General features: G+C 44.3%; 1 protein-coding gene across 49 annotated transcripts in view; it reads right to left on the minus strand.

Annotated features, from left to right (window-relative positions):
• Positions 1 to 25,816, minus strand: part of ABI3BP (ABI family member 3 binding protein) — a 477,114-nt gene that overhangs the window by 49,094 nt on the left and 402,204 nt on the right. For all 49 annotated transcript variants that reach the window (XM_030204105.1, XM_030204134.1, XM_030204107.1 and 46 more), the window contains one exon: positions 642 to 721. In XM_030204105.1, coding sequence (XP_030059965.1) covers positions 642 to 721 — 80 coding nt within the window. The remainder of the gene's footprint in view (positions 1 to 641; positions 722 to 25,816) is intronic.

A 25,816-nucleotide genomic window follows, 5' to 3' on the forward strand; every position in this document is an offset into this window, starting at 1 on the left:
ACTTAATTCACCGTTCAAACAATATGCCTCGATCAAAACTGACAATACTGACACAGGCATTTTCATGCTGAAACACAGCTGTGTTGTACTTTATTCTTATTATTGATGCTGGCAATTAAAGAATTATTGGTTCCTATATTTGACTCCACTTTTTGTTCCATCAAAGACCCATGTAGGGGCATGCTAAGGCCACTTTTTAGTGCAGCTTAGTAAAAGGAGCCCTTTATAATGAATGCATATTCCTACACTGCAGTCATTTGAAAGGGAGGCAAGGGTTATGTGGAATATTGAAGTCATTCCTTTCTGTTCTTACCAGGTAAAGGAGAAGTGAGGCAGTGAGGGAGCAGATCTTTGTTAAATGAGAAAAGAAAATTCAATATTGCCTGGGGATAGTCGCAGAGAATCCCTTGGATGTGAGAGTAAACTCTGAGGCTGCATTAGCTACTTGTCAGGAAAGGGCAGGCAAGATTATCCTTACCAGCCATCACATACTAGGTAATAATTTCACAATCAGTAAAATGATAATAGAAAAACCCACCTCAGTCTTGGTTAGCCTTTCCTTGTCCAAAGAAAACAAAAACCTTTTTTTTCAATCCACTGTTTTTCTCAACTTTCACTGATAGACATATTGCAATAGTTACCTGATTCTGTACTAAATTCTACGGTATTGCTGGTTGGACCTTCACCCAGAGGGTTTCTGGGTTTCACTTTAAATTCATAGCTGCAAAAGCAAACCAAGGGGAGAACATTAATAGTGCGGCTTGAGAATCTTCAAGTATTGTACCGTTTATGATTACCCATTTCTGCAGGATTTCAAATTAGGGAAAAGTTGCCCTTTGCTTTGAAGGGTTCTGTTGCCTGAATTTATTTATATACTCTGTTCTTTTAATGTGTGTCCTGCTGGTTTCCATATCCCTTCCCACAGCACTGCTTTTATTAAATCATTGTGGTGAGGTGAAAGTCACAAGGGCAAACAGAAACGTACTCAAACTCATGCTCAATTATCGCATTCCTAGAGTATTTTTTCTTCCTTTCATCAATTATTGACCCAGCAGCTTTTTTGTTTTGGGCTTCAAAACTTGGTTGGAACCCATCCTTGCTGGGAATACAGAACTATAAGATTTTGGGGCCCTTTTACTAAGCCGCGACAAAATCTGGGCTTAGTGTGTGCTAATACAGGACTTTCCCATTCGCTAAGCCCAGATTCATTGTGGCAGTATATTAAGGATTTTTTCAATTCGTTTTTTGCAGGTGCCCTTTTACTAAGGTGTGGTAAACCTACCGCGGGCCTACCATGCGCTAAAAAAAGCACTACTGCAGGATATGCTGAGGCATCGCGTGGGAATGTTCTGCTTAGCACATGCTAATTCTGTGCTGGAAAACATTTTTTATTTTCCAGCGCAGGAGGTATGTCTGGGGGTGGACAGTAGGCATGCCTGTGCTAATTGGGTAGTGTGGGCATATTACCATGCGCTACCTGATTAGCATGGGAGTAGCGCGGGAGCCCTTTCTGCCTTCTAAATAGGTGACAGTAAGTGCTACTGTGGCAACGGCCACACGCTAATGGCAAAATTAACACATGGCCATTACAACCCCCCTCCCCAAACACAGCCATTTTAATACCACACTAAAAGTGGCCGCAGCACAAGGGAAACTCACATGCTGACAGCAGCACCGGCCACTTTTTAGCGTGATTTAGTAAACGGACCCCATAGTCCACATTATCTAATTAGCATGCGCTAATCAGAACGTGCTTGCTGGATGACGTTTCCATACCCATTCCTTGTCTCTGATATGCCTCCTCCAGAAAAAAATTAAAAATGAAATACTACGCGATTAGCAAGCACTGACTTTTAATATGTTTTGTGGTCAGCCTTTCCCCCCATGTTAAGCACCTATTAGTGCTTAACACAGTTTAGAAAAAGGGCTTCTTTATTTGAAATCACCAGGATAGTTTCACATTTTTAAATAACATTTTCCCCTTCCTGTCTAGCAAAATGAACCTAGTGACAATCCTTGGTCAGGGGCCAAGCTACTAGCAGAGGGTTTACCCGCTTGGCCACCATCCCCTCCGGCTGGCTGAGGAAGAGGGTTCCCCTGTGATGTCACAGCTGTGCTTGTTCAGCTTACCTTTGCTGGTTCTCACACAGGTCATCCACTAGGGCAGCTGCCCAGATACAACTGCCTATTACATCAGGCATCACTCCCTCCAGAATCTGGTATATATGTACCCTGGTCTTAGCTGGGGCTCCTTCCTTCCTAGGGTCTGTGAACCCAGCTACCTCAACACCTCCAGTCCTAACCAGCTGAGAAGCAGAAGCCATGCATTGAACCTGGTTGCCCTGACAGTGCTAAAAGTAAAAAAAGAAGCAAACCCCAAGCACACCAAACAGAGAAAATATATTTAAAAAAAGGGGGGGGGAGAGACAATTTAATTTCCAACACAAGAGCAAACGTTTAATTAAATCAAAACAATGGACTTCACGCAATCCTGTGTTTCGGCGCAAAAAAGGCGCCTGCTTCAGGAGTCAAAACACTTCAACATGTGATGAGTTGAGAAATAAAACAATAAAGTCAAGCTCAATGAAGCTCCTGATGTGATTTTGGATGATATAGATTGATGATCTGCTTGAAATACCATGGAATAGACATCGAGTACAACACATGGTGAATAAATCGTGCAATCTTAAACTGAACTTGAGAAGCGATTGGCAGCCAGTGCAAAGGCTGAAGAACTGATGATACATGTTGAAACCGTGGCACACTAGCCAATAACCTAGCTGCTGCATTCTGGATAGTCTGCAATGCATGCATCTTAGATTTACCTATTCCCAGGTACAGAGCATTACAGAAATCTGAGTTTTTGCTGCCACTTCGTTCATAGAATGTTGATGTCCAGCATCTTAGGTGATACCTACTTGGTTGTTACCACAGTGATCAGCCCTGGTGTGGGCTTGCTGCATTATAAATATGTGTGCATTTGTGAACCCTGACGCAGGTGCTGTGCACCGAAACGTAGACTGTCAGGTCCATGAGTTAAAGAACTGTTCCATTTTTGAAGGCTCTTGGTGCTTTTTGTTTTCTATTGACATTTCCATGTCTTTTCCAATGAATGCATATCCTTAAAGACCATGAAGAAAATTAAATGATTACAATTCCATTCCTCAGCAAAGTGTGATTGCTCTGTTAATCCAACTGAATGCGTAGAATTAAGCCTTAACCTAATACATCTGTAGCTAGCTTTGAGAGCTATGCCCCATTCATCAGATCAGTGAAGAAAGAATGCAGTTACACAGTGGCTTTAAAAAGGTATAGAGACTTCTAAGGGCATATGTTTCATTCCAGTATTTAAATACTGCTTAGACCTAAATGGTTTATAGTTTCATTTAACAGGTACTAGGTCTGTCCCTAGTGGGCTCACGATCTAAGTAGTACATTGTAGTACTGTTGTACCTGGGGCAACAGAGGGTTAAGTGATGTGCCCAGGGTCACACAGAGCTGCAGAGGGAATTGAACCCAAGATCTCAATCCACTGCTGGCCATCAGGCAGCAGCAGGAATCAAACCTAGTTCCCCAGGTCTGCAACCCACTGCACTAAATATTAGACAACTCCTCCATTCCTCATATTTCATTACAGCTCAGTAAAACAAAAGGAGGAGAAAAGAGGGGTTGACAGTAAAATTTTAGAGGAAAGGAGAAACAGGGGTGATATGTTACAGATGTTCAAATATTTGAAAGGTATTAATCCGCAAACGAACCTTTTCCGGAGATGGGAAGGTGGTAGAACTAGAGGACATGAAATGAGATTGAAGGGGGGCAGACTCAAGAAAAATGTCAGGAAGTATTTTTTCACGGAGAGAGTGGTGGAGATGGAAACGGTAACAGAATTCAAACATGCGTGGGATAAACATAAAGGAATCCTGTTCGGAAGGGAGGGATCCTCCGGAGCTTAGCAGAGATTGGATGGCAGAGGCGGGGCTGGTGGTTGGGAGGCGGGGTTAGTGCTGGGCAGACTTATATGGTCTGTGCCCTGAAAAAGACCTATACAAATCAAGGTAAGGTATACACAAAAAGTAGCACATATGAGTTATCTTGTTGGGCAGACTGGATGGACCGTGCAGGTCTTTTTCTGTTGTCATCTACTATGTTACTATGTATGTTGCTATAGAAATGCTAAGTAGTAGTAGTAGTAGTAGTAGTAGTAGTAAATGTCACTTAGATGTTTGGCACTGTGCAAGATTTCTAAGTGCCATTTGAGTTTCATTTTCATTAGAAGTGTATGTATAAAACTATTCCCCTAAATCTATAAAAGTCACCAAAAATTGCACATGAATGAGCTAATTAGCACCAATAATTAGCACTAATGAGATTTAATTGGAATTTATGCACATAAATTTAGGCGTGGGATCCGTGCCTAAATTTTATGTGCTAATAAAAAAAAAAAGGGACTCGGAAATGGGAGGGTCATGGGCAGAATGGGGGCATTCCTAGCATTTATGCGCACTGTTATAGAATAAGGGGAGATATGCACCCAATTTAGGTGCGTACATTTGCACCATGTTTCAGTTGGTGCTAATGGCCACGCCTAAGTTAGGCACGATTCCCAGATGTAAGCACTATTTTATAAACCATGCCTAATTTTAAGCTCTTTTACGTTTAGGTTTGTTGCCTACCAATTCACACTGATACAAATTTGTTAGGTCCAAAATAGAAAGAAGGGATCTCTCGGTGGTGATGTCATTAAGGGTGCATTTTCTACAGTGGTGCCCAGAATCTGGAACAACCTTCTGACTTGATTCAGAGCATATCAGGACATTTTGGAAGATCTTTCTTTGTTTTCTCGGGCTTTTAAGGGCATGATTTGAATTGTCTACTTTGATTGTCTATCTTGATGTTACAGATGTATGTTTATTGATAGTTGTTGATATTTTTGTGTTCCACCATTTCTGAATAGATTTGCATAGTGTTTAAATAAATAAATAATAAATAAAGGTAACTGATGAACAATGATGATGAGATTGCTACTGCATTTTATTGGATTATTAAGCAAGCAATCATCTTAGGACTTTATGTTGGTGAAGTTCTTTCCAACATTGCAGAATACAGAACATTTTGCAGGCATTTGGCTCAGGAATACAGTCTAGGACTCCACCATGCTCATAACTCCTTCAGTATAAGAACATAAGTGTTGTCAAACTGGGACAGATCGAAGGTCCATCAAGCCCAGTATCCTGTTTCCAACAGTGGCCAATCCAGGTTACAAGTACCTGGCAAGATCCCAAAAAGTATAATAGATTTTATGCTGCTTATCCCAGAAATAAAAAGTGGATTTTCCCCAAGTCCATCTTAATAATGGCTTATGGACTTTTCTTGTAGGAAGTTAGCCAATCCCTTTTTAAACCCTGCTAAGCTAACTGCTTTTACCACATTCTCTGGCAACAAATTCCAGAGTTTAATTACATGTTGAGTGAAGACCTATTTTCTCAGATTTATTTTAAATGTATTACTTAATAGCTTCATTGTGTGCCCCCTACTCCACCCATTCCATTCCACTCATTATTTTATAGATCTCTATGATATCTCCCCTCAGCAGTCTCTTGTCCAAGCTGAAGAGCCCTAGCCGCTTTAGCCTTTCCTCATAGGGAAGTCGTCCCATCCCCTTTATCACTTTCATCACCCTTGTCAGTACCTTTTCTAATTCCACTATATCTTTTTTGAGATGTAGTGACCAGAATTGCATACAGCAGGGGCGTATCTGGACTCCGGCGGTAGGGGGGGCCAGAGCCAGAGGGAGGGGGCACATTTTAGCGCCCCCCCCCCCCCGCCGCCGCCGCCGCCGCCGCCGCCGCCGCCGCCGCCGAGCCCCCACCGCCACCAATGACTTAGTCTCTCCACCCCCCTCCCGCCGCCAACCCTCCCCCGCTGCCGTTCTTACTTTTGCTGGCGGGGGACCCCAACCCCCGCCAGCCGAGGTCTGCTTCCACCTGCCGCTGCCTTCAAACCTTCTTCTTCAGCCGGCGGGGGACCCCAAACCCCCGCCAGCCGCCCCGCGCTGTTTAAAATTCATCTTCGGCCTCCGTGGCCGTGCTGCTGGGATAGGCGGCGCTGTTGAAATCCACTTCGGAGTCTGACGTCGCAGCACGTACAACGACGTCAGACTCCGAAGTGGATTTCAACAGCGCCGCCTATCCCAGCAGCACGGCCACGGAGGCCGAAGATGAATTTTAAACAGCGCGGGGCGGCTGGCGGGGGTTTGGGGTCCCCCGCCGGCTGAAGAAGAAGTTTTGAAGGCAGCGGCAGGTGGAAGCAGACCTCGGCTGGCGGGGGTTGGGGTCCCCCGCCAGCAAAAGTAAGAACGGGCACGGGGGAGGGTTGATGGCGGTAGGGGGGGCCAGGGCAAAATCTGCGGGGGCCCAGGCCCCTGAGGCCCCACGCAGATACGCCCCTGGCATACAGTATTCAAGGTGTGGTCACACCATGGAGGAATACAAAGGCATTATAACATTTTCATTCTATAAATTTGCACGCCCAAATTTATCCCAGCATGCAAATTTGCGTATGCAAGTTATAGAATAAGGACAGTTGCGTGTGCAACTTATTTTAATAGTTGACTAATTGGATTTAACAGCCAGTTATTGGCTTACATTGGTGTTAATGGCATTAATTGGCACCAATTAGCATTTGTCCTTAGTCACTATTTTAGAAGTTTTGTACGTCGATTCTATTGTGTGCAACTTCTAGGGGGTGTGGATATGGGAGGGGCCTGAGGTCAGGGGCATGCCTAGGAGTTAGTTATAGAATACTAGGAGTTACGCACCCAACTGCAAAATGCTTGTGCCTATAGTTAGGTACAAGACTGTGGACTTATGCTGGTATTGTATAACAGCAATTGTGCACAAAACTGCTGTTATAGAATTCACGCATAGGAGGAGATTCTATATATGGCATCTAAAAAATCAGTGCAACTAAGCATATTCTATATATTCTAGATTTAGGCACCGATTATAGAATATGCTTAGTTGATATTTCAGCACCTAAATCTATGCGCATCCATTTACACCAATGAAAACTTGGTGCAAATCCCTGCATGTAGATTTAGGCGCACTGGGCCATATTCTATAACTAGGTGTGTAAATTTTGGAATGCCCATGAAATGACTATTTCCCTGCCCATAAACATGCCGAACTGGATTCAACCAATCAGCACTGCAGCGTTACTTCCTTGAAGCACATGGCCACGGAGGAAGACGAAATATGGAGATTGCGGGTCGGACCTCGGCTGGCGGGGGTTGGGGCCCCCCGCCAGCAAAAGTAAGCAACGGGGGAGGGTTGACGGCAGGGAGGGGGTGGAGAGAGGCGGCGGCGGCGGCGGGGGGGGGGGAGGGAGGCAAAAATGTGCCCCCCCTCTCTGGCTCTGGCCCCCCCTACCGCCGGATTCCAGATACGCCCCTGGTTGGTGCTTGCTGCACTTCTGCCCAGTCCAGTTTATAGTTTGTATTCTTGCCTGATTCTACCTTAGTCTTTGTGTAGCTTTGTGTCCTGTACTGCTTGTTTTCTGTATTGCTTGTTTCCCAGTCTTGCTCTTGTTTGTATGTCTTTGTCTAGTGCTAGGTTGTCTGTGTTTTTTCCCCTGTTTCAGTGGCTGCTTGCAGCTTCCAGTTGTTTCTTGTCTTCCAGTGTTTGTTCCCTGTTTCAGTGGCTGCTTGCAGCTTTCAGATCTGTCCCTTGTCTGTCTGAGAGTCCTAGTCTAGTTTTCTACCTAGCCTCCCTGTGTGCCCTGCTGTCCCTGTATGTTCCTTTCCCCTCTGACCCTCAGTCCCTGTGCTGCCTAGCTGTTATCCAATCCTGCCCTGTCCTGCAAGTCCTACCGGCCACCTGAAGCCCAGAGCTCAACTCTTGGTGAAAGGTGGCCAAGTGTAGGTGAAGTCTCACTGTTCGCTAGAGTTCTGCCTTGCCGCTGGTGTGGGGTGGTTTTGCCTGCCGCTCCTCGGCAGTGGCCCAAGGGCTCACATCCTAGTTTCCTGCTTCGAAAACGTGACATAGATACAAACACATTCATGCATGCACATTTCAGTTTTCCCCAACATTTCATTTTTTTTCCTGTTTCCAATCACACCATTATTTATGGAAATTTTTTATCTCTAGTCCCCTAGCAGCTACAGTGCTGGAAGAAGGGGTGGGCACAAGACCATAAGAATAGCAATACTGGGTCAGGCCAATAGACCATCTAGCCTATTGTCCTGTTTCCAACAGTGGCCAATCCTGGTCACAAGATAGTATTTTGAAACAACGTCCATGCCTGATTTAAAGTCCTAACCTTTGCGGCTTATCCTTTTAGCTTCTTTTTAACCATTTTCTCATTTTATCATAGTTGCTCTTTCAAAAGTTAAATATTGGTACAGTAGATTTTCTTAGTGACTTCACTCCAGATATTAGCTCAGATTTGATCATGATATGATCACTATTTCCCAGCAGACCCAGTACCATCACCTCTTGTTCTAAACCTTGCATTCCACTAAGGACTAAATCTAAAATGGCTTCCCCTCTTGATGGTTCCTGGACCAGAAAGCAGTCATTTATTACATCTAGGAATTTTACCTCCTTAGCACTCCCTGATGTAACATTGATCCAGTCAATATTGGGGTCTCCTAGAATACTGGTCTTTTTCTCTCCACTAATTTTTCATTGAAACTCACAAGACACACCTTTGAATACCCGGCACATAATTATAGAATTGAAATCACCCATTATTATACTATTGCTTAATTTGCCAGCTTTCCTAATTTCTGCTAACATTTCTTCATCTGTCTGTTCTTTTTGTCCTGGTGGAAAGTATAGTGTAGCCCTAGTAATATACTCTTTCCCTTCACACATGAAATTTCTATCCGTAAGGATTCCACACTGCTATATGTTTCATGCAGAATGTTTATTTTGCGATGGAGTGCAGTTGGAGACGTCCTAAATTGGGTTTCGATTATACCGATTTGGATGTCCCTGAGAGAAGGACATCCATCTTCCAATTTATGTCGAAAGATAGACGTCCTTCTCTTTCGAAAATGAGCCCCATAGTAACCTATGGAAATTTGTAAGTCTAAGTACTTTGAAAATGGAGATAGTGTCCCATTGATTGCCATCCTTCCACCAGGTCTCAGAAATTCCTATTATATCTACCTCTTCATTTTGTGCTATATATTCTAACTCTCCCATCTTATTGTTAGGCTTCTAGCATTTCTATACAGACACTTCAAACTGTGTTTTTTTCCCTGCATCTACAAGCTGCTTAGAAGTTGACGGGGATAACTTGCTTCCTTTACTCGGCTTTCCCCTTAAACATTCCTGGCTTTGCTTCACCATTTTTGAAACCTCTCTATTGGAATTCCCTAAATGTCCTGTTTTAATAGTATCCTTCAAGGATACCCCACTCTGAACCATATGGTCCCCATTCTAGTTTAAAAGCTGCTCTATTTCCTAAGTGCCAGCAGCCTGCTTCCATCCTGGTTAAGGTGGAATCCATCCTTTTGGAATAGCTTTCCCCTTTCCCACAATGTTGCCCATTCATAACAAGTTTAAATTCCTTATCCCTGCACCATCCTCTCAACTGCAGATTGAGACTTCAGAGCTCTTCCTGCCTCATGGGTCCTGCATGTGGAATGGGGAGCATGTCTGAAAATGCTACCCTGGAGAATCTGTATTTCAGTTTTCTACCTAAGGGGCCACGTGGTAACCCAAAACTACTACCAGCCCAAGGCAGGAGCCAGCGATAATTCTGCCCCAGCGTGTGCCATTTCCGGCGCTAGTGGAAATATTGAAAAAATATTTCCATGGGGGATTACCCAGCAGTAATTGGACAGCGTCGCGTGCTGCCCTGTCACTGCCAGGTTAGCATGGCAGTCCTTATTGCCACCTCAAAAGGGTTGTAGGAAGTGTTCCTCCCCGAAATGGCTGTGCGGAAAGTGCGAAATTACTGCACAGCCATGTCATTTTTGGCTATTTTCACCTGCTGCAGTTAAAGGGGCCTTGGCGCATGGCAAAAACGGATGCTGCCACTAGCACAGTGACCCTTTTACCATAGCGTAGAAAAAGGGCCCCTAAGAGTCCAAACTTCTAGAATGTCCCTCCCAGATTTTCCAATGTCATTGGTACCCATATGTACTAAAACAGCTGGCTCCTTCCCAGCATTATCTAAAATCCTATCAAGGTGATGTGTGAGGTCTGCCACCTTTGCACCAGGCAGGAAAGTGACCAGGTGATCCCAGGTTATAACCTTTAAATCATCTTGGGTACGGTATGCGTAGTGACACTAGCTTCAGCTGTTGGTAATCTCCCATATTCCCAAAGAAGAGCAGGATAGCGCTTAGTCTGAAGATCTTAAAAGCGCCAGCTGGCCACCACTCAGGCAATTTTGTATTTTCTTCCCATACTAAGTGAATGAAGTATGGAAAATAAACAACTTATTTAATGCAGCAAAAAGCAGACAAAAGTGTGCTTGTTTGATGTTAGAGTACACTTAAATGGACTTCTTCTAGCCATTAACAACTGGCAAAAATGCCAGGCCACTGTCTGCCAACCACGCTTCAAAATATGTTCTGCCCTGTGCAGAGTGGTCTGTTTCCAAACTCAAACTTATTCAGCCAGAGACTGAATCACCACAAAGAAATGATCTTAAAATAAAATATGTGCCAAGAAAGCTTTCCAATACTCTCACATCTATGAGTTTGGGGTGAACCACAAGTATTTCTTACTTCCAGACCTTTTTGGAAAGGGACTTGATGGAAGGAAACTGATATATAGGTTATGCTTAACAATAATAAGCTGGAAGGGTATTTGATTTACTATGTGTAGCTCATCCTACTAACCTCTTTTACAGAAGCTATGTTACATTTATTTAGTGCATTTTTACCCCACCTTATCCCACAGGATGCGGGCTCAATGAGCAGTGGCGATCCTAGGTCGGCTGCCACCCGGGGCAGATCGCCGCTGTGCACCCCCCCGGTGCAACGGCACCCGTTCCCCCAGGGTGCAGCATGACACCCCCCCAGGTGCAATTGCACCCCCTCCCTGGCGCATCAAGCCCCCCCCGGGTGCATTCTTGGCTGCTACAGGGTGCAGAGAACAGCCGCGCGCCTGTCGGCTCCACTGGCTCCCTCTGTCCCGGAACAGGAAGTAACCTGTTCCGGGCAGAGAGAGCAGGGAACCAGCGGAGCCGACAGGCGCGCGGCTGCTCTCTGCACCAGGGGCGGACCGCCCCCACCGCTCCGCACTTGCTACACCACTGTACATGAGTTTAGTATATGAACATTATGACCTGCAAAACTGTGGTTGAGGCACAGGGATATCTATAGCCACCCATGTCAAAATCTTCAAGGAATCCATTGCACCAGCCAGCCTGTTTCTCCACTCTAACATAATATAAACATTCATATGTCTAGCTAGTGAATTGAAGACCATTCAAAAATGTAAACACTTTGTGGTTAGAATCTGTGTCAGGAAAAAGGCCGCATAATGGCTGCACTGAACACATTCAGACCACGAGATAGTGATCAGAGGGTACACGAGAGAAATTAAAGCAAAACAAGTTTATTGTTCATATTTGTATACTGGCTAACATTTTAGCCATTTGTGTTTTGCTTCATTGATAAAACTAAATAAAAATATTGGAACTAATTTAAACATTCATTACATTTCAAATAATACTATAGATTAGGGACATGCACGGAAAAAATTTCAGTTTTTAAGGACTTTTTCATGATTTTTATACTGGTTTTTGATTCATTTTCAAAATTTTTTGTTACTAAAATGTTTATAGTGGAAATAGAATTCACACCCCCTGACCTCATATGCAACTTTCTTTAAATTAGTCCCCTTATTTTCTAACTCCACTTACTCTCTTACCTATCTATATGTTCCATCTTTGCTTATACCCTACGCTGTCTATTAAAATGTTTTATTACGTATTATGTTGACATTGTAAGTAGTATGCTATGTCATACTTTGTATTGTTATCTGAATGTTTTTACTGCTGTGATTGCCTATTGCTTATGTTTGATTTATTCTTACTGTACACTGCCTTGAATGAATTCCTTTAAAAAGGCAGTAAATAAATCCTAATAAATAATTTTGAATTTAATGTGTGTTAAATTGATTTTGTGCACATTAATTTTTTAAGGGGCACTAATTAACCGAAAGAGCACTAATAAATGCACATCCCCACTACAGAAGACTACCTTCAAGCAAATTTACTTCAAATGGGTTGAAGCTGCTGCTGAAAGAAACAAACCAGGAATCTGTAACACTCAGGAAATTATCACTCTAACCAGTGAATACAATGTCACTGAGTTATGTACTACAGAAGAGGTAGGTTAATCTCATGTGGAGTGGCAGAGGAAGTGAGAGATTTACCAGAACGCTGCTATATAATCAGATTGTCTCACTACCTTAACATGCCTTACATGTACCAATCAATACAAGTGGGAAGAGCATGCAGACAGCATGATTCAAAGAAGAGCGACCAAAATGATAAAGGGGATGGAACTCCTCTCGTATGAGGAAAGGCTAAAGAGGTTAGGGCTCTTCAGCTTGGAAAAGAAATCAATGAGGGGAGATATGATTGAGGTCTATAAAATCCTGAGTGGTGTAGAACAAGTAACAAAGACTAGGGGACACTTGAAGAAGTTACATGGAAATACTTTTAAAATAAATAGGAGGAAATGTTTTTTCACTCACCTAATAACTCTTTGCTGGAGGATGTGGTAACAGCGGTTAGAGTATCTGGGGTTAAAAAATGTTTGGACAAATTTCTGGAGGAAAGGTCCATAGTCTGCTATTGAGACAGACATGGGAAGCAACTGCTTGCCCTGGGATTTGTAGTATGGAATGTTACCACGATTTAGGTTTCTGCCAAGTACTTGTGACCTGGCTTGGCCAATTTGGAAAGCAGGATACTGGGCTAGATGGACCATTGGTCTGACCCAGTATGGCTACTCTTATGTGTGCCTTGCAAAGAAAGTTTTTTATTGGTGGGGGAAATTTGTGTGGTGGTAAGGCAGTTGTTAGGTGTAGATAAGTTGCAGGGCAGTGGGGCAGTTGCAGGAATAGGTTTTTGGGTTGGGGCAATTGTGGAGGGATAGTTATTTGGTTTATGGGCAATGTGTGGAGTGGTGAAACAGTTGTGGGTGATAGTTTGTGGGGCTGGGTCAGATGCATGGAGAATTTTAGGGGTTGAGGTTAACTTGTGGACTGTGGAGGCAGTTGTGGGAAAGTAATTTTTGGGGGTGATAGCAATTTGCAGAATGGTGGGGCAGTTGTAAGGGTAGGTTTTGTGAGTGAGATGCTTGGTGGGGTGGTAGGGCAGTTCTAAGAGGATAGGTTTTGGGGGTGGGGCAGTTTGCAGGGTCATGAGCAATGGTGGAGCTAGGTTTTTTGGGTGGGGTCAACTTGTGGTGTGTGGAGGCAATTGTGGGAGAGTAGTTGGCGACCCCCTGCGAAGCAAAATGCATTTTAAAATTAGACTGGGAAGTTGAAGGAGATGCCAGACAGGGGCGGAGAGAAGGGGGAGACATGCTGACTCACTGGGGGGCCCAGGGCAGTGGGGACCCCCTAATGCCGGCCCTGCTCATATTTCACAATTTATGATACAAACATCAACTTTGAGTTCTATTTTGAGCCCTTCTTTATATTCACAAATTTATTTTTATTTAATAGTGATATGGATCAACAGAAAATGATCAGTATCCAGATATATTTAAATTTTTTAAAACCATTTTTGAATTTGATTTTTGAACTCGGTTGAGTCTTCATTGAAATATAATAAAATTTAGTGAATAATAATGAAGATATATATTACAGCCTGTTTTGGGGTACATTGATTTTATTAGATCATATTTTTGATATTTTTAATTAGTTATCAAACATGCTGAAATATTTTGAACCTTAATGAACATCAATTCAATTTTTCCCTTGTAGCTTCCATTTTCCTATGATCATCATTGCCAAACTCATACTCCCACAGACAGAAAGCAATCCTGCTAGCAATCGGCTATCAGATTGAAATATTGTGTGGCCAATTAAAGAATCTGCAGCTTGGGGAATTCTTTTATTGTCTGGGCATTTCTTTATTTTCCAAATTTAAAGGGAGGATCTCTAATAGGTCCTTTTGTTTGGATTCTAATGCCTGATAAACCAAGTGCTAATGATGCTTCAGGGAACACACTTTTGAAAGTTATTACGAGATGACATGATTAATAATCTTTTGCTTTGTATATTTTAGTACTTGAGAATTGTAGCTCTTGTTCACGGCAAAGTTCCTCCACATGATTTATAATCTCATGAGATGTTAGCTATTGAAATATTCTGAAGCACGTCAAAACAAAACCTTGCACAACATGGACCCTGTGTTTCACCACACTGCTGCTGGCAGAAGGAGAGGCATAAAATTCTCTAGCAGAGCAGTAACAAGACTCTGTAGCATGTCAAATGCTTTTGCAAACTTGATATTAAACTGGGCCTAGTGCAGAGTTAAGGTTATTCTGAGAGCTTGCCAAACATTTCATCATAACTTGTCATTTAAAACCTAATTTCAGCTTGACCACATTTGTATATTGGATAGGTCATGTTTTATTTTTATTTGATTTATAAGCATCTGATTGACCGCCCTTCGAGCGGAGGAGCATACCAAAGCGGTTGGCAGAACTAGTGAAGCCATTGATATAAACCTTCTTACATGTAAATTTGTAGCACAGCTTTTATAAGCACATGAATGAGATCTGAATAAAGCATATGCAGAGGCAGGAGAAGCCAGTTTGAGGAAAACAAGATGACATGAAGGGAAGAGAGTATCGGATGAGATTGCTATCTTATCTGGGAGATTTCAATCTGCCGAATGTAGACTGGAAAGTTCAATCTGCAGAATCAGAGAGTAGTAGAGAGATCGTGGATGCTTTTCAAAGTGCTCTGCTCAGACAAATGGTGACAGAACCCACGAGGGAGGGAGTGATGCTGGATCTGGTGCTCACAAATGGGGATAGTGAGTCAAATGTCCGAGTGAGTGTCCACCTGGGCAGCAGTGACCATCAAACAGATGGTTTGATATAACAGCTGAAGTGGAGGGCAGCCACTCAAAACTCAAAGTCCTGGATTTCAAGCATGCTGAGTTCAGTAAAAATGGGGGAATACCTGAGGAAGGAACTGATGAGCTGGAAGGACATACGAGAAGTGGAAGGGCAGTGGTCCTAGCTGAAATAAGCTATAAATATGGCCACAAAGCTTTATGTAAGGAGAGTAAGTAAAAGCAAGAGAAAAAGGAAACCAATATGGTTCTCCAAGCAAGTGCAGGGGCGTAGCCACGGGTGGGCCTGGGTGGGCCTAGGCCCACCCAGTTGGGGTTCAGGCCCACTCAGCAGCGGAGAGCTTCAATTTCGGCAGCGGAGGGAGCAGGCTGAGGTCCGATCTTGCTTCTGCCTCCCTCTCTCCCACAGCGCTTCTCAAACGCTGCCTACCTACCGCCGCCACGATCTAGCATCTTCCTCCCGTCTCAGCACGGCAGCAGCGGAGCAGCAGTAGCGATTCATGCTGCCTCCTGCTTCGTTCTAACCCGGAAGCGTCTCCTCTGCCGCGTCCCACCCCCATTATTACAACTTCCTGTTTCTGCTGGGGCAGGACGCAGGCGCGTGGCAGAGGAGACGCTTCTGGGTTAGAACTAAGCAGGAGGCAGCATGAATCGCTACCGCTGCTCCGCCTCTGCAGTGCTGAGACGGGAGGAAGATACTAGATTGTGGCGGCGGTAGGTAGGCAGCGTTTGAGAAGCGCTGTGGGAGAGAGGGAGGCAGAAGCAGGATCGGGCCTCAGCCTGCTAAGGGTGGTGCTGTGCCCCATTGAAGAGATGGAGAGTTGGGGGAAGGGCTTCTTAAGATAGATGCTGGAAGGGGGGGCATGAGGTGGAGAGGGGCAAGAGAGAGAGAGAGAGAGAGAGAGAATTGTGGGACATAGGGTAGAGAGGGGTAAGAAAGGAAAAAATCTTGCATTGGGAGGGGAGAGGGACAAGAGAGGGAGAAATGTTGGACATAGGGGGGTAGTGGGGAAGGAGAAATGGTAAATGTTGGACTTGGCCAGGGGGTGGTGAGGAGGAGAAGATAGATGGTGAAAAATTGGACATGATGGTGGAGGGCAGGAAGAGATGTTGGATGGGGCACAAGGGAGGGGGAGAAGCAGAAATGTTGGGCATGGCAGTGGAAGGGAGGAAGAAAGAAAATGCTGCATGGGGAGAGGGGGAAGAGAAGTGTTGGACCCATGGCACAAGAGAGGGAGAAATGGTAGAAAGTGGGAGAGAGGGAGATATATTGGACCTGGTAGTGAATGAGAGGGAGAGAGAAACACAGGAGCTGGAGAGGGGAGAAAGGAGGAGATGTTGGATTCAGGAGCAGAAGGGTGATAGAGAGGTGCCGGACAGTGGGAGTGAGGGAAGAGAGAGGGAGAAATGTTGGAACATGAGGGAGAGGGCAGGAGGGAAGAGAGAAGGGGCAGAGAGATGTAAAGCTGCAAGAGTGGGGTGGGGAGAAAGAGGGAGCAGATGCTGGGCTAGAAGGGTGGAGGAAAGGAAGATGGCGGAACCATGTGGGAGAGGCCAGGAGGGAGAGGAAGAGGGTGGCAAGGAAATAAATAAAAAGATAGTGATTACAGAGGATAGACATATGGTAATGAAAGGGAATGGAGGGCTGAGGAAGGAGTGAGATGGGGAAATGGAAAAGCTAGTGGGTGAGAGAAAAAGATGAAAACCTGATAGGTAGCTGTAAACTAAAAAGGAGAGAACAGTGAGAGGGTGAAATTTGAGTTGATAGCAAGGCAGAAAGAAGAAAAAAGAGAGGAAACAGCTAAAAATAAGAAGTCAATATGTCAGAAGCAGGTGTAGTGAAGGTAAAAGAAGACAAATGGACAGCAGCTGCTCGAAAGAGAATTAGAAGACGACAGACAGGAAAGCAGAAAAGAAACTGCAACCAACATGATGGAAAAATACAATGTCCAGACCACAAAGGTAGAAAAAAGCAATGTATTTTGAATGTTTTAAATGGAATATGTTGGCTTTGGGAAATCTACATAGCAAATGTGTTTGTATCGTGTACAGGAGAAAGGAAATGCATTTCTGTTTTTATTTCTCCAGTGTTGAAGTACATGCTAAGTTTAACTTTTTGGGGTTCTGAGTTCAATTTTTGTCTAAATATTTTTATTTCTGATACGTGATCCCTTGTTCTGTATTTGGTGAGGGTCTGTTGGTGTGACAGTAATGGCAGGTTGGGAAATCGGAGGGCAGGCAGGGAGGAGAGGGGATCAGGGAGGGGGCCCTAGCATGTCTAACACCAGTTCTGACCTTTGCTGTATAGCTGGTAGGGATCCCAAGCCTCCCCAGCTGAGGACTTCCTCCAAAGACGGCCAGAACTTCCTTCTACCAAGCTCTGCAGTCGGTGACAGCATGCTTGAGTCACCAACAGCTAAGCACGCATAGGGTGCTGGCATCAGTGGCTTACTGATGTTGCTGCTGCCTGCCAAGTTTGGTAAAAGGGAGTTCTGGCCACCTTCAGAGAAAGTCTTCAGCTGACAGAGCTTGAGGATCCTTATTAGCTAATGTATTTATATTTTGCGGTAGGGCAGGGCAGAGAAAATATTGTGCCCACCCACTTTGGGCTCAGGCCCATCCAAAATTGGCTGTCTGGCTACGCCACTGAGCAAGTGGCTGAGAAAATAAAGGCTAAAGAGTTGACGTTCATGAAATACAGAAAAACTCAAGAAGAGGAAAACAGAGAGGAATATCAGATGAAACTGAAAGAAGCCAAGAGAGAGATACGTCTGGCAAAAGCACAAGTGGAAGAACAAATGGCTAGAAATGTAAGGAGGGGCGATAAAAATTTCTTCAGGTATATTAGTGAAAGGAGAAAGACTAAAAAGGGGATTGTGAGACTGAAAGATGCTATGGACCGCTATTGGATAATGATGAAGAAAAAGCAAATTTGCTAAACAAATATTTTTGTTCTGTTTTCACTGAAGAAAATCCTGGAGAAGGACCACGATTGACTGGCAATAGTACATATGAGAATGGAACGGATATAGCACTGTTCACAGAAGAGAGTGTGTATGAACAACTTGAAAATCTAAAGGTGGACAAAGCCATGGGACTGGACGGGATCCACCCCATGATATTGAGGGAGCTCAGAGAGGTTCTGGCGGGTCCTCTTAAAGATTTGTTTAATAAATCCTTGGAGACGGGAGAGGTTCCGTGGGATTGGAGAAGAGCGGATGTGGTCCCTCTTCACAAAAGTGGTGATAGGGAAGTAGCTGGAAACTATAGGCTGGTAAGCCTCACTTCGGTTATTGGAAAAGTAATGGAAGCGATGCTGAAGGAAAGGATAGTGAATTTCCTGGAAACCAATAAGTTGCAAGATCCAAGACAACATGGTTTTATCAAAGGTAAATCGTGCCAAATGAATCTCATTGAATTCTTTGACTGGGTGACCAGAGAATTGAATCAAGGATGTGCTATAGATGTAATCTACTTAGATTTCAGCAAAGCTTTTGACACGGTTCCTCACAGGAGGCTCTTGAATAAAAGACAGGCTGAAGATAGGACCCAATGTGGTGAACTGGATTAGGAACTGGTTGACGGACAGACGCCAGAGGGTGGTGGTTAATGCCTCAGGGATTGGTGCCAGGGCCATTTCTGTTCAATATATTTATGAGTGACATTGCCAAAGTGTTAGAAGGTAAAGTTTGCCTTTTTGCGGATGATACCAAGATTTGTAACAGAGTGGACACTCTGGAGGGAGTGGAAAACATGAAAAAGAATCTGCAGAAGGTAGAAGAATGGTCTAATGTTTGGCAATTAAAATTCAATGCAAAGAAATGCAAAGTGATGCATTTCTACTCTAGGGAGTAGAAATCCACAGGAGACGTATGTGTTAGCTGGTGAGAGTCTGATATGTACAGACAGAGAGAGGGATCTTGAAGTGATAATATCTGAGGATCTGAAGGCGACGAAACGGTGTGACAAGACGGTGGCCATAGCCAGAAGGTTGCTAGGCTGTATAGAGAGAGGTGTGACCAGCAGAAGAAAGGAGGTGATGATGCCCCTGTACAAGTCGTTGGTGAGGCCCCACTTGGAGTATTGTGTTCAGTTTTGGAGGCTGCATCTTGCTAAGGATGTAAAAAGAATTGAAGTGGTGCAATGAAAAGCTACAAAAGTGGTATGGGATTTGTGTTACAAGACGTATGAGGAGAGACTTGCTGACCTGAACATGTATACCCTGGAGGAAAGGAGGAACAGAGGTGATATGATACAGACATTCAAATATTTGAAAGGTATTAATCCGCAAACGAACTTTTTCCGGAGATGGGAAGGTGGTAGAACGAGAGGACATGAAATGAAATTGAAGGGAGCAGACTCAAGAAAAATGTTAGGAAGTATTTTTTCACAGAGAGAGTGGTGGATACTTGGATACTTGGAATGTCCTCCCTTGGGAGGTGGTGGAGATGAAAACGGTAACGGAATTCAAAAATGCGTGGGATAAACATAAAAGAATCCTGTTCAGAAGGTTGGATCTTCAGAAGCTTAGCAGAGATTGGGTGGCAGCACCGGTGGTTAGGAGGCGTGGCTAGTGGTTGGGAGGCAGGGCTAGTGCTGGGCAGACTTCTACGGTCTGTGCCCTGAAAATGGTAGATACAAATCAAGGTCAGGTATACATATAAAGTAGCACATATAAGTTTATCTTGTTGGGCAGGTCTTTCTCTGCCATCATCTACTATGTATATGTTACTATCAAGCTTATTTTCGAAAGTGATAGCCGGCCATTTCCCGACATAAATCAGGAGATGGCCGGCGATTTCTTAAAAGCGGCGAAATCGGTATAATCTAAAGCGGCCTTTTTGACAGCATCGCCGCTTTCCCGTCGCTTCGTCGGCGAAAGTTCAAGGGGGCATGTCGGTAGCTTAGCGAAGTTGGGACATGGACGGGCATGGGCGTGGCTACCAGATGGCCGGCTTTCGCCGATAATGGAAAAAAAAGCGGCGTTAAGCAGTATTTCGCCGGATTTACTTGGTCCTTTTAGTTTCACGACCATGCCTCAAAAAAGTTCCCCAACTCACCAGATGACCACCGGAAGGAATCGGGGATGACCTCCCCATACTCCCCCAGTGGTCACCAACCCCCTCCCACACTAAAAAACACAATTATAAACATATTTTGCCAGCCTCTATGCCAGCCTGAAATGCCGTACCCACCTCCGTGACAGCAGAATGTGTTCTATCCTTTGACAGCCTTTCCCTGGTTGTGATGTGGCTCTCGGGTGAGTGTGACACCTTTTCTGTTTGGTGCACTGCAGAGTCACATCAGCAATGCATTGTGGTGGGTGTAGGGTAGTGGGCTCTACTCCCATGGTGCTTTTCCCCCTGCTAACTTGGTCAGAGTGTGCCCTGTTTTGTTTCCGGTAGTCCATGAGGTAGTAGCCATTTTTGTAAGCCACTTTTAGATCCCTTTCATGTGTTACCCACATTAGAGAACTTAGTTATTACCTTGAATGTTGCTGAAAGAGGGCATTGTACACCATTCTGCCAGCTCTGACCTACTGCTAATCTCAGTACCAGGGAGACTCTTTGCCAGTGGGGCACAACCTCTGATCTGCAGTTAACTGTGAGTAAACGTGCTTATTCCAATAAAGGACTTTTTCAAAGAGATTAGTCTTCAGGTGTCAACTGGTATGCCAAGGTTATACAGCAGCAACAAGTCCTAAAGGCCTGTGTGTATGCGGGTCCCTGGAGCACTTTTAGTGGGTACCGCAGTGCACTTAAGGCAGGCGGACCCAGGCCCATCTCCCTCCTACCTGTAACATTTGTGCTGGTAATGGGAGCCCTCCAAAACCCACTGTACCCACATGTAGTTGCCCCCTTCACCCCTAAGAGCTACGGTAGTGTTGTACATGTGTGGGTAGTGGGTTTTGGGGGGGGGGTTGGGGGGTTCAGCACCTAAAGCAAGGGAGCTATGCATGTGGGAGCCTTTTCTGAAGTCCACCACACTGACCCCTAGGGTGCCCAGTTGGTGTCCTGGCATGTGAGGGGGACCAGTGTACTACAAATGCTGACTCCTCCCACGACCAAATGCCTTGGATGTCGCTGGCTTGGAGATCGCCGGCATTTTTTTCCATTATCGCTGAAAAACAAAACCGGCGATCTCAACCCCAGCGAACTCTGGCATTTGGCCGGGCTAAACCGTATTATCGAAAAAAAAGATGGCCAGCCATCTTTTTCGATAATACGGTTCCGGCCAGCTGTAGTGTCACCGCCAAAATAGATCGCCGGTGATCTATTTGGCTGGTGACATTCGATTATGCCCCTCTATGTTATCTGAGGCACAAGAATGACTGAAGAAGGAGCCTAGCAGTGGCGTTCCTAGGTGGGGGCAGTGGGGGCCCTCTGCCCCAGGTGCACGTTGCTGGTGGGGTGCCGCGTGCGCCTGTCCGTCGTTCGTTCCATGCTCCCTCTGGAATGAATGACGGACAGGCACGCATGGCACCCCCCCCCCCAGCGGCATGCACCCTGGCGGGGGTGCTTTTGCGGGGGGTGTCCTTTCGCCAGGGGGGGGTCGCACTGCATCCGGGGGGGGGGGCGCTGCACCCGGGGGGCGGGGCACATCGGTGATCCGCCCCGGGTGTCAGCCCCCCTAGGAACGCCACTGGAGCCTAGGGAACATAAATAGTTGAATATTTAACTTTTTCCTTATAACACTGTTGAGCAGAAAAATCAGAATAAAATAAACTTATAACACGTCCCACACTCTAACCATCAACAGCTGTGAACGAGACGAGTATACTGAACTTGTCCGATGTCCTGCTGTCAGCTGCAAGTACTGCCTTCCTGTGGGTGGAGATGATTCCTACTGCTGTGATTATTTCAACTGCCAGACACTGCTGCTGATTCACCAGAGTCACAAGTAGCGTCATTAATTCCTGGCACAGGAACCGTTAGCACTCAGAGCTGGCTAAATCATTGGGCAGACCAGGCAGTTGCTCAGGGTGGCATCTTCTGGGGGAGGGGGGCAGAAAACAGCAAAACAATAAGATCCTGACAGTCGCACAAACCGAAAGAACCATCAGTCCCTATTTTTATCCATAGGAGGGCGGGCAATTTTTTAATAGCTCATTCAGCCACACAAAACGACTTTTAGAAATGTCCAATTCCTTAACAGTATTCAGAAAAAAGGCTCAGCGCTAATATAAACATTTCTTCTTGAATCTTTAATAGTTTATTACAAATTTTTTCTGGAAATATCACAGACCGACCGACAAGGCCATGTTTCATATCTGCTTCAGGGACGGTCGTCAACCCATGATTCTCATTTCTTAATCACAATGAAACCAACAGTTGTGTAGCTGCCTTCACCTCCAGCCAGCCTAGGGGATTTATTTCTTCTATTTTAGCCTCTCAGATTTACTCTAACCACACAGGGTGAAAAGAGAATTTAGAAAGATTAAATGAGTTGGATTTATATCAATTACTGTAAAGGGTACTGTATTTTCCTATGTAGGTAATTGTTTTTCCATATGGAACTCAGGAAAGCCAACTAAATACCTTCCTTTTCCAAACCATGTAAATAAGATGAAAGACAGCTTTTACACAGGGCAGTTAAACAGAGCAAGGAGTCTGAAGTTAGAAACTGATGCATGATTTGTTGTACAATAAACAAATCAGGAGTTGGTTTAATATGGTTTGGACTTCTTTCTGTTGTCTTCCATATTTTAGCAGTTGTCATTTTGGGTTGTTGCCATTGTGGGGTCTATTCTTGATGCTGGAGGATACTGTTGAGAACTGGAAGTTCATAGTAACACCAATGTGTGATTATTTTAAGAGATCTATCAATGTGTGTATATGTTCCTTTCTTTTTTCACCCACACAAAATGTTTTGAAGAAGCTTGTTTCGCAAGTTTACTCTTCAAACTTTTCCACATGTCAATGTGATGCTTTTATGAGTTCTTACTAAAGATTTATAATTTAATTCAGTTTATGATGAGGGAATGGCTATATCAGAGGAATGTTTTAAAAACTTTAATAGTTCTCCAGGAACTGAATAGAAACCAGAACAAAGAAAGGAAGCCTCAATGATTTTGTTTCTCTTAATTGTTTAAGATGTTTCCTTTTGCTACAATGCCTAATTGGTTGCCAAGGGTGTGTGATGGTGGTGATGTGATGGAAGTGAAGGGATGTGAGTGAGCTTAATGAGCACTCATCCATGGTCCCAGCAATCCCAGCTTTCATGAAAGCAGAGACGGCTGCACTGCCAGAATTAAACAAACACTAGAAAAGATGGGCTGAACTGATAGTTTATGTCTGAATCTAGCAAGCCTGCTCCAGAGCACTTCTCACTTCACAATGGACAGCTTTGTAAAGAAAGCCATCACACACTTCCATGCCATTTAGTATGGACTGCTTTGTGTCATGACATCAGCTGAAATGAAAACACAGAAGAAAACTTGGATACCGTTGACCTTTGGTTGAAGACAGTTTACTTTTGGCATTAATTACTTGGCTCAAAATCTAACTATAAACTCTGGGTGATCAGGCCTCTATCCACAATTCATAGTGCTAAGTATAGGTGAAAAAAATATACACATCAGCCATTTATAACCAGGCCAGGTTGCGTGGGGCTGGAAGGAAGTTGTCACAAGAACAACCTTCGTATTCTCTGAACAAGTTGTATGCTATTGACACAGTTTCCTTTTTTTTTTCTTTCCTTTTTTTAAGGGGTTGCTGCATATGTCTTGCTAATGTCAATCAGTTTGGTATCTATACATGTGTTGTTTTCAATAAATCTTCATTCATTTTATAGATTATCCAAAAGCAAATGTGTAGATCTGAACATACCTGACTGTGCTGACGGGGAGTTGTTTTCAATTGTACCCAGCTGTGGTTCCGAGGAAGAAATAATTGAAGCCACCATTGGCTGACATACTTAGTGCATTTCTTTGAAGTGCCAGATTTTCCATGGACAGACCCAGGGGTGTAGTTATATTGTTTTCATCTTATGTAGCTAGTTTGTGGGTTTGCTGTGCTTTCCTGTAATGATTGGAGTTCTAATGTTTGTCCAATTTGTACTTATTGTATTGCTTCTTTTTATAAATTGTAAACCGTTCTGTCTTGCAGTAGCAATAAGATACGGTATATAAATTGACGTAAATAAATAAATAAAAAAAATAAATAAATATTTACCATTGTACAAGCCTGGCAAAAAGCCCAGGTCTGCTCAGTGGTAGGGGTTGCCTCCTGCTGTATTGAAGTGTCCTATTTCCACACATATGCATCCCAGCTCTCTGCTGTCCACCTCTGCGGTCCGGTATCTCTCTCTTTCCCTTTCCTTCCCTCCCCCCTGACCAGATCTGGCATCTCTTCCTGCGCAGACCCCTAATCCTTCAATCTCATGTTTAAAATACTAAAGACTGGCCTCCTCCAGCCAGCCCCAAGGTCTTCTCTCTGTGTGTCCCACCCACAGGAAGTTGCATCAGAGGAGGTTGGATGTGTCACAGGAATATCCCTGGGGCTGGTTGGAGGAGGCCTGCTTTCTGTAGTTATGCTGCCAGCAACCCACTGTAAGTTTAGAGGACCAGGAAGAGAGATGCTGGACCCTTGGTGGTGGTGGTGGGGGGGGGGGGGGGAATGGAAAAATACCATTTCTGTGAGGGGAGAAAGAGAGGAGAGATGCTGGCCCTGGAGTGAGGGGTGCTGGAGGAAGATAAGAGAGAGAGGGGCAAAGCTAGATGTGGGGAGGTGCAGGGACACAGAGAAGAGTTGCCGGGCATGGAAGGAGCATAAGAACATAGGCACTGACTGCAGGTGCTGGACACAGGGGGAGATGCTGGAGAGGTCAGGATAAGGCACAGAAGGGAGATGAATATAGGGAAGGGGGAGGATAGGGACAAAGAGTTTAGATGCTGAACATGAGGGAGAGAGGATAGGGACAGGGACACAGAGGGGAGTTGCTGGACAGAACAGATAGGGATGCAGAGGAAAGAGGGATGGTAGAAATGTCAAAAGAACAGAAGTCCCTAGAAAGAGAGTCAGGATAAACAGAGACAAGCAGAAAAGAGACACAGGGACAAAAGTGAATGGAAAAATAAAATGTCCAGACAACAAATGTAGAAAAAAGTATTTTATTCTGAATGCATTAATTTTAATGTGGCACTTTTGCCACAGTGGTGTTTTGTTGGGAGAAGCAAGTTTAGAGTGCGCGGGAGCATTTTCACTGATTCCTTGTGTTCCACACTGGTTAAAGGTGTCTTTCTTGGTACAAGACTCCTTTGTTCTTATAGTTAGATTGTATCTTTCCATTGATTGATTGATACAATTGATGATTGTTTCTGCACAGACCATGTTGAGTCTGTTTAATGCCCCTATTCTTGAAGGCTCCTTGTGGTTTTTTAGGCTCTTTTGATTAATTTTAAATATGTTAGCTTTCGGAAATGTGCATTTCTGCTATCTTGCATTTCATTTTCTATTTCTCTAGTTTTGCTGTTCATGCAGAGTCTGACGACTTATTATTTTTGCCTTCCTATTTCTATTACTGATCTGTGGCGTTTCCTTCCTCCTTCCTCCCTCCCCCCTCAATCTGTACTTGGGAAAGATGGTGTTATAGTGGCCTATCTTAATTTTTCTGCCAGGGCCCATTCAACCCCAGCTACATCTCTGGAAAGTCTAATTTGAAATATCTATATATATAATTCTCACCTCCAACATTCTGTCCTGCCTGGGACTGTGGCTCCTGTGGTCTGCTAGGCAACATCATGACGTGTGCC

This window comes from Microcaecilia unicolor, chromosome 5 (assembly GCF_901765095.1).
Source record: "Microcaecilia unicolor chromosome 5, aMicUni1.1, whole genome shotgun sequence".
Classification (NCBI taxonomy): Eukaryota; Metazoa; Chordata; class Amphibia; order Gymnophiona; family Siphonopidae; genus Microcaecilia; species Microcaecilia unicolor.